Source organism: Geotrypetes seraphini, chromosome 1, assembly GCF_902459505.1.
Source record: "Geotrypetes seraphini chromosome 1, aGeoSer1.1, whole genome shotgun sequence".
In the NCBI taxonomy this organism is placed as follows: Eukaryota; Metazoa; Chordata; class Amphibia; order Gymnophiona; family Dermophiidae; genus Geotrypetes; species Geotrypetes seraphini.
This window is the reverse complement of record NC_047084.1, coordinates 209,845,322-209,857,782: the sequence shown is the minus strand read 5'-3', so window position 1 is coordinate 209,857,782 and position 12,461 is coordinate 209,845,322. Positions and strand designations below refer to the sequence as shown.

The 12,461-nt window shown below is 44.1% G+C and overlaps 1 protein-coding gene across 4 annotated transcripts in view; it reads right to left on the bottom strand.

Moving 5' to 3' along the window:
* LOC117360706 overlaps nucleotides 1-12,461 on the bottom strand; it is a 205,139-nt gene that overhangs the window by 166,281 nt on the left and 26,397 nt on the right. For 2 of the 4 annotated variants that reach the window (XM_033944957.1, XM_033944971.1), the window contains one exon: nucleotides 2,800-2,871. In XM_033944957.1, the coding sequence (XP_033800848.1) occupies nucleotides 2,800-2,871 (72 nt within the window). Of the gene's footprint in view, nucleotides 1-2,799; nucleotides 2,875-12,461 lie in introns of all 4 variants that reach the window. The other 2 variants (XM_033944948.1, XM_033944965.1) reach the window with 1 other exon arrangement.

Below are 12,461 nucleotides of genomic sequence, written 5' to 3'. Positions count from 1 at the left end.
GCATAACGAACGCCTCGCACAGCGAACGCTGCGCACAACGAATTTCTTGTCTTGCTTCCTACAACGAACTTCATTTCACACAACGAAGTCGCCCGAGCTGCATCCTTCCGCGCAGGCACTGCGCTTAACTGTCTTCTCTCCGCCTGGCTCCCTGTGCAGTGGCGGACCGTCGGCTCGCAGGGGCCCGGCGCCTACTGCTGATGCGTTGGGGGGGGCGGAGCTACTCTCGCCGCTTCCCCGATGCTAGAAAAAAAAAATGAACAGTTAAGTCCCAGTTTTTGCCGCTGAGACTCTGCCCTCTCTCACTGTAAAATTAGACTCTACTTAGTCTGTCTTTAAATTTAAAAAATGTGTGTTGTTTTAAAAAACAATTATGTTTTTAGATGTATCTAAATAAAAATAATAACAAAAAATTTATCTTTTTTTATGTCATCTTAGCATATTTTATGCTACAGAACGAATTATTTTTTTTAACATGTATTGTTATGGGAAAACGCGTTTCACATAACGAACTTTTCGCATAACAAACTTGCTCCTGGAACGAATTAAGTTCATTGTGTGAGGCACCACTGTATTTCTTTTGTTCATTACCTATACACATCCATGGGGGAAGGGGGGAAGGGAAGGAAATAAATAAATACTGATGGTGGCATTTAGGTAACTTTAAGATGTATTTAAATCATATATTGTGTTAAAATGTATTATTAATTGATATATGTATTGAAAATCTTGAATGATATATAAGTTACCTGTATAGATAATAGTGCATTGTATGTAATACCTACTATTCTTTATTTGTTTGGCACTGTTTATTAGTTTTAAAATCAATAAAGTTTATAAAATGAAAATCTTGAATATCAGTAAAATCAGCAGATCCATAAAGGAGATTCACCAGGAATATGCAACCACTACATGACATATCCTTATCACTAAATGATTAGGAGACTCCTAATGATGTCTTAGTGTATGGCCATGTTACCTCTTATTATTCATACTGCCCTGGAATTCTTAGTGAATTATAAAGGATGTAAATTTCTCCCTCCTGTAATACTTAAATTATTCATACCACCTACAAAGTCTGTATCAAGGGGCTTTATTTATCTTCCCCTCCCTCCCCTAACTCACTTGCTATTTACAGAATCAGATTCTGCTAGACCTCAAGGAACACTCTTTTTCCTGCCCTCCCTCTTCAAAAAAGTCTGGGTGCTAGAAACAGGCTGTAAGACTACCGAGGAGGCTGTGCATATGAATCTGGAGTATTAGGATTCTGTTTGGATAAGAGGCAGTCTACAAATCCTTATTACTGTTTTATAATTCAACAAAACTCAAAATACTGTAGATGCTGTGACTGGTAACCACACTTTACTAGTGCTAGGCAATGATTGCTTCTTGTTATGTCTGATTTGCCATGTCCAATATCCATTTTTCCTCTGGGTCTTTATCCATCCTATCCAGTGTCTTCTTTCTATGTCATTGTCCCTATTCATGCCCTATGTTCAGCATCTGCCATCTCATTGTCCCTATCCTCCCTCTTCTCTGTGTCCCTTACTCTGTCCAGCATCCCTCCTCTATGCAGCAATCCCTCCCTTTTGGTCCAGCATCAACTCTGTGTAGCTATCCCTCCCCACTTATCCAGCAACAACTCTTTGTGTCCCTTCCCTTCCCATGTCCAGCTTTCATCACCTATCTTTTCCCTTTCTCTGCACCCCAACCCCTGGTCTAGCCTCTCTTTCTCCCCTCTTAGTCCAGCATCTCTCTCTCTCTTCTCTCCATCACCCTCCCCTGTCCAACATTTCTCCCCCTCCCCTTTGTGTTTGCCTGTCTCTAACTCTCTCTTCCCTCTGATTTTTCCCCTCAGTTTCAGTATCTCATTCCTGCCTGTGGATCCAGTATCTCTCTAGCCCCACCAAATCTTTCCCCTTTCACATGGGTCTGGCATCTCTCCATCACCCCCCCAGCCCTATGTAAGGCCTGCCATCTCCCTAACCCTTCTCCCCACCCCCCATCCCCATTTGAGCCACCCAAGACCTCTAGCAAAGATGTTTTGTTGGGGGGGGGGATGATATTGTATTGATATCAGGCTTTGTTACAGGGTTTGGAAAACTAGCATTAGTATGTGGACATGATGGTAGGGGTGGCATCCTAGGGACCCACATGGGATTTACCCAGGGTTAGCATTTATAGCTGCCCCCTACATCAGGTAATATAGATATGCTCCAGGGCAGGTATAAATTCTAAAATCCAGGACTCCCCATGCAGACATGAGCTATGAATTCCTTATGAGAAATAGGAAATGAATATGTGTATTCTTGAGATATAGTGTGTTCTTTTGTATGTAGTTATTGCTGTCCACCCAGTCTGCTCCATCTTTTTTATGTGGATTGCTATGTTGATTTTTTAATATACTTTTTAATAAAGTCCATTTCAGGAACATCGTCTCTCCACAGTGTTGTTTTGGTTTCTCTGCAGGATATGATATAAACAGAGAGAATTACAAAATTAAAACAAAAGAACCCTCCGATTAGCTGTCTTCCAGTGCTTTGCTCACTGACCACAAATTAATATCTTACTGCTGTAATTGTCTATTGCTTATGTTTGACTTGTTCGTGCTGTATACCACCTTGAGTGAATTCCTTCAAAAGGATGGCAAATAAACCCTAATAAATATACTGCAGCACAATAACTTTTACGTTATTCCATCTGAAATATCTGGTTGCAGAAGTAGTTAAGCGTTGAAAAGCAGTGCCGTGATCCAGTAATATCCAGGTTTATCAGTAAGGCATCAAAGGTCTTTTCTACCTGTTTGATTGCTTCCAGGCTTCTTTGTTTGGGGCAGGTCTGAAGCAGGCTCTTGAGCTTTTCAGTATCTTTCTTCTGAAATGAAAGGGAAATGTCATTGGCGGTCTTTGGGTTTCTGAGGTATGCTCTTATCTGTCTCTGTGGACATTTAAGTTAAGTAAACCCTTTGAGCTTGAGTTGCCAGACCCCTGTGCTTCTGTAGGATTTACTTTGTCTCAGGTTGCTACCAACCACTCAGCTGCACACTTAGACTCATTTAAAGGGAAGGTAGCATGAATTTTAAATTCAATAGCTAACATGGGTTTTTTTTAGGCTCAATGCTAAGCTTTCTACGATTGTTTATTATATACTACTATACCTCTGCTAATGACTGAGGAGTCAATTCAGAGCAGTTTATATGAGCTTCTGTAAAGGTGTTAGCATTTTCTGAGATGGCTTTCAATATAGACACGTTTATACTATAATCATTCCTTCCACATACACTTATCCTACGTAATACAGGCAGTCCCCGGGTTAAGAACGAGTTATGTTTTTAAAGCTGTTCTTAAGTCGGATTTGTATGTAACTCAGAACTTGTAGATTTTAAGATTCTTGCTGCTTACCTCTGCTCCCAGCTGACAAAAGGGCCAACTTTCCCTACTAGTGTTCCTTCTAAGGTACAGCATGCACAACCACACACTGTTCTTAATGTGTCCATGCATCATTCCTGAATCTGCTACAGGTGTAGGAGTCTATGCCACAGGAAATACTGCTCAGTGAACTCAAATGAAGCTACGGCTGCGTTCTTAAGTCGGGCATCTGTAACTAGGGGACTGCCTGCACACATATAATACTAGTATCAGATACTATGTTCATACTAAACCCTACTTATTTGCACACATAATATCTGTATCATGTTCTAGGTTCATCTTAGGTACATCCTAATAATTCTGGTTATCTGTCCTTTGTTTATCATATCCTTAGCAATTCTGTGTATCTCTACTGTGTTCACCCTATCGTGCTCCTAGTGGGGACTAGACAGTTATCTCCTCTATGTTGCATTATGATTTGAAAAGTTGTTAAGTGAACACTGAAAACAAAAATGTGCAGAATATTGCTTATTTCTAAAGTGCTACAAGACTGGGCTCCAGTTTAAGATAAGCAAGCTGTTCCACAATATGGGAGCTGAGACACTAAAGCAAGACTGGCATTTGACTTCCCAATGGATCTGATGATAGGAAGGAACAAGAAGATGAAGTTGATGGGAAGACTGAAGAGTTCTCTGCCCGATGTAAGGGATAAGGAGACTAACAAGGAAAAGAGGGAGACTGGAAGATTGAATTTGGTGACAAAGGAGAAGAAACTTAAAATAGTATATGATAAGATACTGGAAGCTAGTGCTCTGTTCAAAAGAGAGAAGTAACATGGGTCATAATTTTTCTTACCATGGAGGAGTGTGATGGCTATGTATTTGACCAGCTGGAATCTGGGAAATGAGGAGGCCAATGAAGAGGGAGTTGTGATTATCAAGTTTAGAAATATCAAAAGCCAGGAGCAGAATACAGGGAGATGATGGCTTGAGGAAGGAGTGCACTGATCTAATCTGGAACAAGATGAAGAAGCAAGAAAACATGACTCAAGAAATGTGTTGAAAGGAAAGTTCCCGGTCTAAACTAACACCTAGAACCCTCACAGCTGTTTTATAAGAGAGATGTGTGCTGTAAATAGTGAGTGTATGCAAGTCAGGAGGGACTGGTTGAAGTGAGATTAAGACCTCAGATTTGGCTATATTTAGCTTGAGTTCATGTTCAGTAAACCGGCTGGAAATGACAACAAGGTTAAATGATAAGGTGGCAAATGTTGAGGGAGAATAGGAATAAGGGAGTAGAGATGCTGCATATTATCAGCATAGATGAAAAAGGTAAATCCAAGGTAGTGATGCCATATGGCTCCAGAAAAAAAGAGGATGGATTGAGACATCTGAGTTTTACTTCCATTGAAAGCATATGGAAGTAAAATCTGGATGCCTGAATCCATCCTCCTTTTTCTGGAGCCATATGGTAACCCTAAACCAAAGGACTGAAGAAGGGTTAAAGAGGCTAGAAAGATATTGAAAAGTACTAGGCCTAGGACAGAACCTTGAGGCAGTCCAGAAAGAAGGGACCAGGTAGTGGAAGTGATACCACAATGATGGAGTAGAAAGGAACAGCTAGCAAAATAGGAGTGAAACTAGGACAAATAAACACCAGTGATGCCAAGATCCACAAGTTGCAGACATTTGCAGTGGCTGACTAAATCAAAGCTGCTTAAAGGTCTAGAGCACAGGTGTCAAAGTTGGTCCTCGAGGGCCACAATCCGGTCGGGTTTTCAGGATTTCCCCAATGACTATGCATTGAAAGCAGTGCGTGCACATAGATCTCATGCATATTCATTGGAGAAATCCTGAAAACCCGACTGGATTGCGGCCTTCGAGGACCGACTTTGACACCCCTGGTCTAGAGAAATCAGAACCACCATCATAATAGCTCATATTGCTAACTTCCCCTGAATCTCTATGAATGTTGACTTGGGTGTTGGAATTGTTTAACTGTTAAATATTGCCCTATGAAACAGTGACATACACTGCTGTGTTGTAACAAGCTCACAATCTAACTTCGAGTCATTCTAGTGTCATGGAAAGTTATGTTGCTAACCATCTAACATTTTATATGATTAATATTAAATATGTAAGAATTGCTGTACTGAGACAGACCGAAGGTCCATCAAGCCCAGTATCCTGTTTCCAACACTGGCCAACCCAGGTCCCAAGTGCCTAGCTAGATCCCAAGTAGTAAAACAGATTTTATGTTGCTTATCCTAGGAATAAGCTGTGAATTCCCCCACGCCATCTCAATAATGGACTATGGACTTCTCTTTTAGGAAATTATCCAAACCTTTTTTAAACCCCACTGAGCTAACCGATTTCACTACATTCTCCAGCAATGAATGCCAGAGTTTAATTACACATTGTGTGAAGACATATTTTCTATGGTTTGTTTTAAATCTACTACTTAGTAGCTTCATTAAGGCCAAAATTAAACATAGTATATGACTTCTTTGTGGAGCAGTAGCATGTCTCTTACATGGCTACTCAATAGCAATCAGGTGATTCTGAGCCAATTGTCATTGGCAGAGTTTGCATGTAAGAAAACCCCTCAAGCAGGAGCAAAAAGTGGTGGAGTATTAATACTTATCAGGAAGGATATAAAATATGCAGTTATAAAACATTATACAGAGCAAGGATGTGAACACAAATAATTCCATTTGTGAATGGTGGTTTGTTGATTGTATTGAGTACCGCAATATCACTGGTATTGACCCATCATCACTAACTAAATTTGTCTTATGTATGTTAACCACTGTGACAGGCAAGGGGCCTGTCATGTAAAGCAATGGCCACTGGGGAGAGCCCTATGGTACAGTTGTCAGGAGAAAGACCTGGGGAAGGCCATGCTTGTGAGAATTATACTTCTCAGGAGGCTTAGGGGCCAAGTGTCAGTCATTATAGCCTAAGAGAAAGGGAGGTCCCAGAAGGGAAGTCTAGCTAGCCAGGAGTGCATCCTGGGTGCAGTTGCTCCAGGATCTTCCAAACCCTTGCATAAAAGCAGATGGGCTAGGAGAAAAAGGAGGACAGATGGAACAGCCTGAGCCTTGCCAACAGAATGCAAAGTCTAAATCCTGGGAGAAACACAGCTCTGCAAGCAAGTTTTGGCAGGACTGGGACTATAGAAAGAATCAGACAAAAGATTGACGGTTCGTACAGAAACTGTAATAATGCAGGCAGAATGCAACAGTGCTGAGAGGAGCTTAGAAATCAACACTGAGTTTTGGTTTGTCATAAGTCTTTTCTGTTAGTTATCAGCCAGGGGTGGACGATGACATGTGAAAAAAAGGTTCTGAAATGTGTTTGTCATACAGGGTGTGAAGGCAAATAACTAAAAAGAAACACCCCCCTCCCCTTAGTCTTCTTTTGAAGGAGCATAACCTGTGCCCAAAGAAGAGGTCAGGTGCATATATTTTGTGTATGTAAATGAGAACATAAGAACATAAGCATTGCCTCTGCCGGGTCAGACCAGGGGTCCATCGTGCCTGGCAGTCTGCTCCCGCGGCGGCCCTCCAGGTCCATGACCTGAAAGTGTTCCCTACCTAACCTAAAATGTCCATACCCTATTCGCTCAATGTCCTGTAAGGTAAACCTCTATCTGTACCCTGTTATCCCCTTCGCTTCCAGGAAGTCATCCAGTCCCTTTTTGAACCCCAGAATTGTACTCTGTCTTATCACCTCTCCGGGAAGCGCGTTCCAGGTGTCTACCACCCATTCAGTGAAGAACTTCCTTGCATTCGTTATGAATCTGTCTCCTCTCAGTTTTTCTTGTTTTAGTTGTCCCTGCTAGTCTAAAGAATGTGTCCCTCTCCACCTTGTCTATGCCTTTCATGATTTTATAAGTCTCTATCATGTCCCCTCTCAGTTTCGGCGTTTCCAGGGTAAAGAGCCCCAGCCTGTCTAACCGTTTAGCATATGAAAGGTTCTCCATACCCTTTATCATCCTCGTTGCTCTCCTCTGGACCCTCTCGAGTATTGCCATGTACTTCTTGAGGTATGGCGACCAGTATTGGATGCAGTATTCCAGATGTGGGCCCACCATTGCTCGATACAGTGGCAGGATAACTTCCTTCGTTCTGGTAGTGATACCTTTTTTGATAATGCCCAACATTCTGCTCGCTTTTTTTGAGGCCGCTGCACACTGCGCCGCCAGTTTCATTGTGTTATCCACCAATACCCCCAGATCTTTTTCTTGGCTGCCTTCCCCGAGTACCCTCCCTCCCATCGTATAGCTGTACATGGAGTTCCCCTTCCCTATGTGCAAGACCTTACATTTCTCCACATTGAAGCTCATCTGCCATTTTTTTGCCCACTCACTCAGTTTGTTCAGGTCGCTCTGCAGTTCTTTGCATTCCTCAACAGTTCTGACCCTGCTGGAGAGTTTTGTGTCATCCGCGAACTTGATAACTTCGCACTTCATCCTCGTTTCTAGATCATTAATAAATATATTGAACAGCAGTGGTCCCAGCACTGACCCTTGCGGAACACCACTTGTGACCCCTATCCAGTCAGAGTAGTGCCCCTTTACTCCTACCCTCTGCTTCCTGTCCGCCAGCCAATTTTTGATCCATCTGTGCACGTCCCCTTCCACCCCGTGACTCCACAGTTTCTTCAGTAGGCGTTCATGGGGCACTATGTTTATAAGTCTTGCTCACTAGTAGAGAAGAGAGCAAGTGAGCAGGTGATCTCACAAAGATCATAGGAACATCTCCTTAGAGCAAAGTGAATTTTTGGTGGGGATTATGGACAATAATAAAGTTTGTTGGAATCTGCCTAGAAATGTTGATATAGTGGAATATAAATTTTTTTTAAAATAAAAAGTAAAAATAAAAATATTAAAATAATTTAAACAAAACTTAATTAAAAAGGTGAATTCGTTCTGTCAGGTTAAGTGACTTCCTGAACTATACTCTAATTCTAACTCTTAATCTGTCAAAATTCTTCAGGAAGTCCATTCCATAATCTTACACCCTCAATATTAAAGATCCTTGATCTGATCTCATCTGGTTTAATCTGTTTAGTATAAATCATGTTTTATTGGCACACCATCAATAAACACACAAGACAACACGACCATACAACAAGGTCGCGAACATCAAATGTACCATCAAACACATTTTCACCCCAACCAAAGAATCCCCCAATCCCCACCCACTCCAAATCCCAAACCCCCACCCCAACCCAAACCCACACCATGAGACCCATTCCATACCCAAAACCCCCCAGCAAGAAAGGATTATGCTGAGCAAGCTGTTTGCTTATGCCGCTCAGCACAGATCAAACAAAACAAGAGATCCAATTCCCATCCTCCCACCCACAATGTGTAATCCCACCCTACCCCCTGAACTCCACATACGTCCAACCACTCATACCTACCTTTCACACTCTCTCAAACATCCACCCACCAACCCGGGGAAAACAGCTGAGAGCATAAGGTATCAACAACAGAGTGAATTCAAGACCAGACTTCTGGCCCTAGGGGAAAGCGAGGAAATGTAGGGGTCCCAGGTCTGCAGGAAAATCTTCGTCCGCCGGACAGATAATCGAGCATGGCGCTGCTCCAAGAGCATCAAATTATGAAAACGGTTCCTCCAAGCCCAGTAAGCAGGCGCTATATCTTGCGTCCAAACGCTAAGAATGATCTTCTTTCCTATAACAGCACCCTTCCGGATCAGCAACCGATGTCTCCGAGCAGGCACTCGCAAAGATTCATATCTATCCAAAAGCAAGCCTACCGGAGACATCGGAATAGCATGACCAACCAGCCGCTCCAAAAAGCGGAGTACGGCTCTCCAAAAGACTTTCACTCGAGGGCATCCCCAAAATGCATGAAAAAAGGAGTTGCAACCCAGTGTACACTTAGGGCAGATTGGAGAAGAAATGCCCCCAACCTTGTGGACCCGCTCTTGGGAAAAATACGCTCTATACACCACTCGAAATTGGCATTCCCTCAGTTCTGCACTAATAGAAATAGAAGAGATACGACCAATAAGGGAAGGAAAGTTCAGGGACTCACCAGGTATGCCCAGATCTCTACCCCAGCGGCTCTCCAGAGCCGTATAAGACTTCTGAGGAGTAAGCCTCCGCAAAGCCCCATGCAACGCAGACACCGTCAAGCCACAAGCATAAAATTGGGCAAAAAATTGACGAAATTGGTTACCCAGTCGGAACCGTAAGCCCGGGCGCGCCAAGGATCCCACATAATGATGAATTTGCCGGTACGCAAACAGACCTCCCACACCCAAAGAATGAAGCATGGGAAAATCTCCCCAAGGTCTCATCGCCCCTTCCACATCCAATAAATGCTCAAGAAGAAGAAACCCTTCTCCAGTCCATCGCACAAAGACCGAGTTATCACAGCCAGGCAGAAACTGCGGATTCCCCCGTATAGACAACTGATCCGAAACTTGATGGTCCCCCCCCAGTAACCCTACCAATGCCTTCCACGAAAAACGCCACGACCTAAGGATGAAACTAGAACGGAACGCGGGAGGCAAGAGGCGAACAGGTAACTGAGACAGCGAAAACAAGTGCCAAGGAGAGAAAAGAGCATGTTCAAAGTCCCGAAAAAGATAGTCATCACTCTGTAAGTACCAGTCACCCAAAAATCGCAACAAGCAAGCCAGATTATAGAGGCCAATATCCGGGAGCCCCGCACCCCCGACCCCTCCCGAGCCGAACAGATAAGAGATCGATATCTGAGACTTCTTGCCCTGCCAGAGGAATCGGGTCAGCTGCCTATGAAGCCGTTGAAGATCGCTACGACGCAGACAAAGAGGCAGCAACTGGAGTACATACAACCAGCGGGGAAAAATAACCATCTTATACAACTGAACCCTTCCATAAAAAGAGAGAGGTAAAGACATCCACTTTGCAAAACAACCCTCCGTAGCGGCCAACAAAACATCTACATTAGCACGATATAACCGTCCCACACTGCTCGTGAGTTGCACTCCCAAATATTTGAATACACCATCCGCCCACCGTAAAGGAAACTGCCCCGGCCACTCCAAGCGCACCGCCTCGGCCGTAGCTAATGCCAAAGATTTATCATAATTCAATTGGAAGCCCGAAAAATCGCCATACTCCGTAAAAAGCGACATAAGAGCAGGAAAGGAGTCCCACGGGGAGGTCAAATGAACCAACAAATCGTCTGCAAACGCCGAAATCTTAAACTCTCGGCCGCCAAGAGAAACACCCCGAACCGCCGGATTAGCAGAGATTTCGCGAATTAAGGGATCCAAGGTGAGTACGAAAAGAAGAGGAGACAAGGGGCAACCCTGTCTAGTACCCCGCTGAATTGGAAACACCGCCGAAGAAACTCCATTAACCAGCACCCTAGCCAGCGGATCATGATATAATGCAGCCACCGCATCACTAAAGAAACCTCCCATACCATAATGTTGAAGAGTACAAAACAAAAAATCCCACAAAACCCTATCAAAGGCCTTATGGGCATCAAAACTGACCAGCAAAGAAGAAACCTGCTCCCGCTCCACCCACTCCAGCGAAGTCAATATTGTACGTAAATTGCGAGTGGACGACCGTCCTTTGACGAACCCAACTTGAGGCTCCGCCACCAGAGAGGGCAAAATACCCGCCAACCGGTTGGCCAACAATTTAGCAAAGAATTTAGCTTCAGCATTCAACAGGGATATGGGGCGATACGAGGAGGCCTGTAATGGGTCCTTGCCGGGCTTAAGCAGAACCACAATCTGAGCAACCCGAAGAGAAGGCGGAAGAGCCCCCTCGCGTACCGCAGTGTTAAACACATCAACCAGAACCGGGGCCACGTCCGCAAGTAGAAGTCTATAGAATTCACTGCGAAAGCCATCGGGTCCCGCCGCCTTCTGCAGCGGAGAACTACCAAGAACCAGCGATAGCTCTTCAACTGTAAAAGGAGCTTGCAAACGCGCATTCTGAGCTTCTGTCACCACCGGATGAGAGACCTGATCCAAATAAAGATCACCCGCCAACGAAGAAACCGGTGGAGCAGCATACAACTCCTGGAAATAATGATGAAACACCGCCGCCATATCCTCATCTTTGTGGACCAAACCACCATCTGCCCGGCGGAGATGGAGAATTGGGGAAAACCCCTTAGCACGTCGAATCAAATTTGCCAGAAGCTTACCGCTCTTATTAGCATGTAAATACAGTTGAAATTTATAGTATGCCAAAGATTTCATTGCCCGATCATGTAATAGTTCCCGCAACGACAACTGCGAAGCCAATAATAACGCTCTATTGATTCCGGTGGGATGAGCCCCATAGCGGCGACGATCCTCCTGAACCTGGCGCTCCAGCCGGAGCACCTGACGGTCGCGCCTTTTTTTCTTTCGGCTAGAGTAAGCAATGATCTCACCCCGCAACACCACTTTAGCAGCCTCCCAGTAAAGAAATGCGTCACCCCTATGAGACGCATTGTGAAAAGCATAGTCCTTCCATTTATCCACCAGGAAAGCATGAAACTCCTGATCAGAATAGAGCGAGAGAGGAAACCGCCAATGAAAGCCCCCAGGGGTATCTCCAGGAAACTCTAAAATAAGAACAATCATAGCATGATCCGAAACATCATATCCCCCAATCTCCGCCGAGCTCACCTGCGAAAACAGGGAATCCGTGAGCAACCAATAATCAATACGGGACTGCGTTGCATGGGCACTAGATGTGTGAGTGTAGTCGCGGTCGCCAGGATGTAACACCCGCCACACATCAATCAAAGACATAGAAGAGGCAAACAAGGGAAGGCCTCTATTCGGGGCATACCTGTCGTGAGGAAGGGGATTAGATTTGTCAATAGTGGGATCAAAAGCTTGATTAAAATCCCCACCCAACACCACTGGAAGGTCCTGGTGAAGAAGTCTGGTAAGGGAACGCATAAAGGACCCATCCCAAGTGTTAGGAGCATATATATTACACAAGAGCAAATCCTGCCTATTAAGTGTCACTTTAGCAACCAGATAACGCCCCTGCGGGTCAGACCATACCTTATGGGTAGTCAAATGCAGACCCTTACGACATAAAATGACTACCCCCG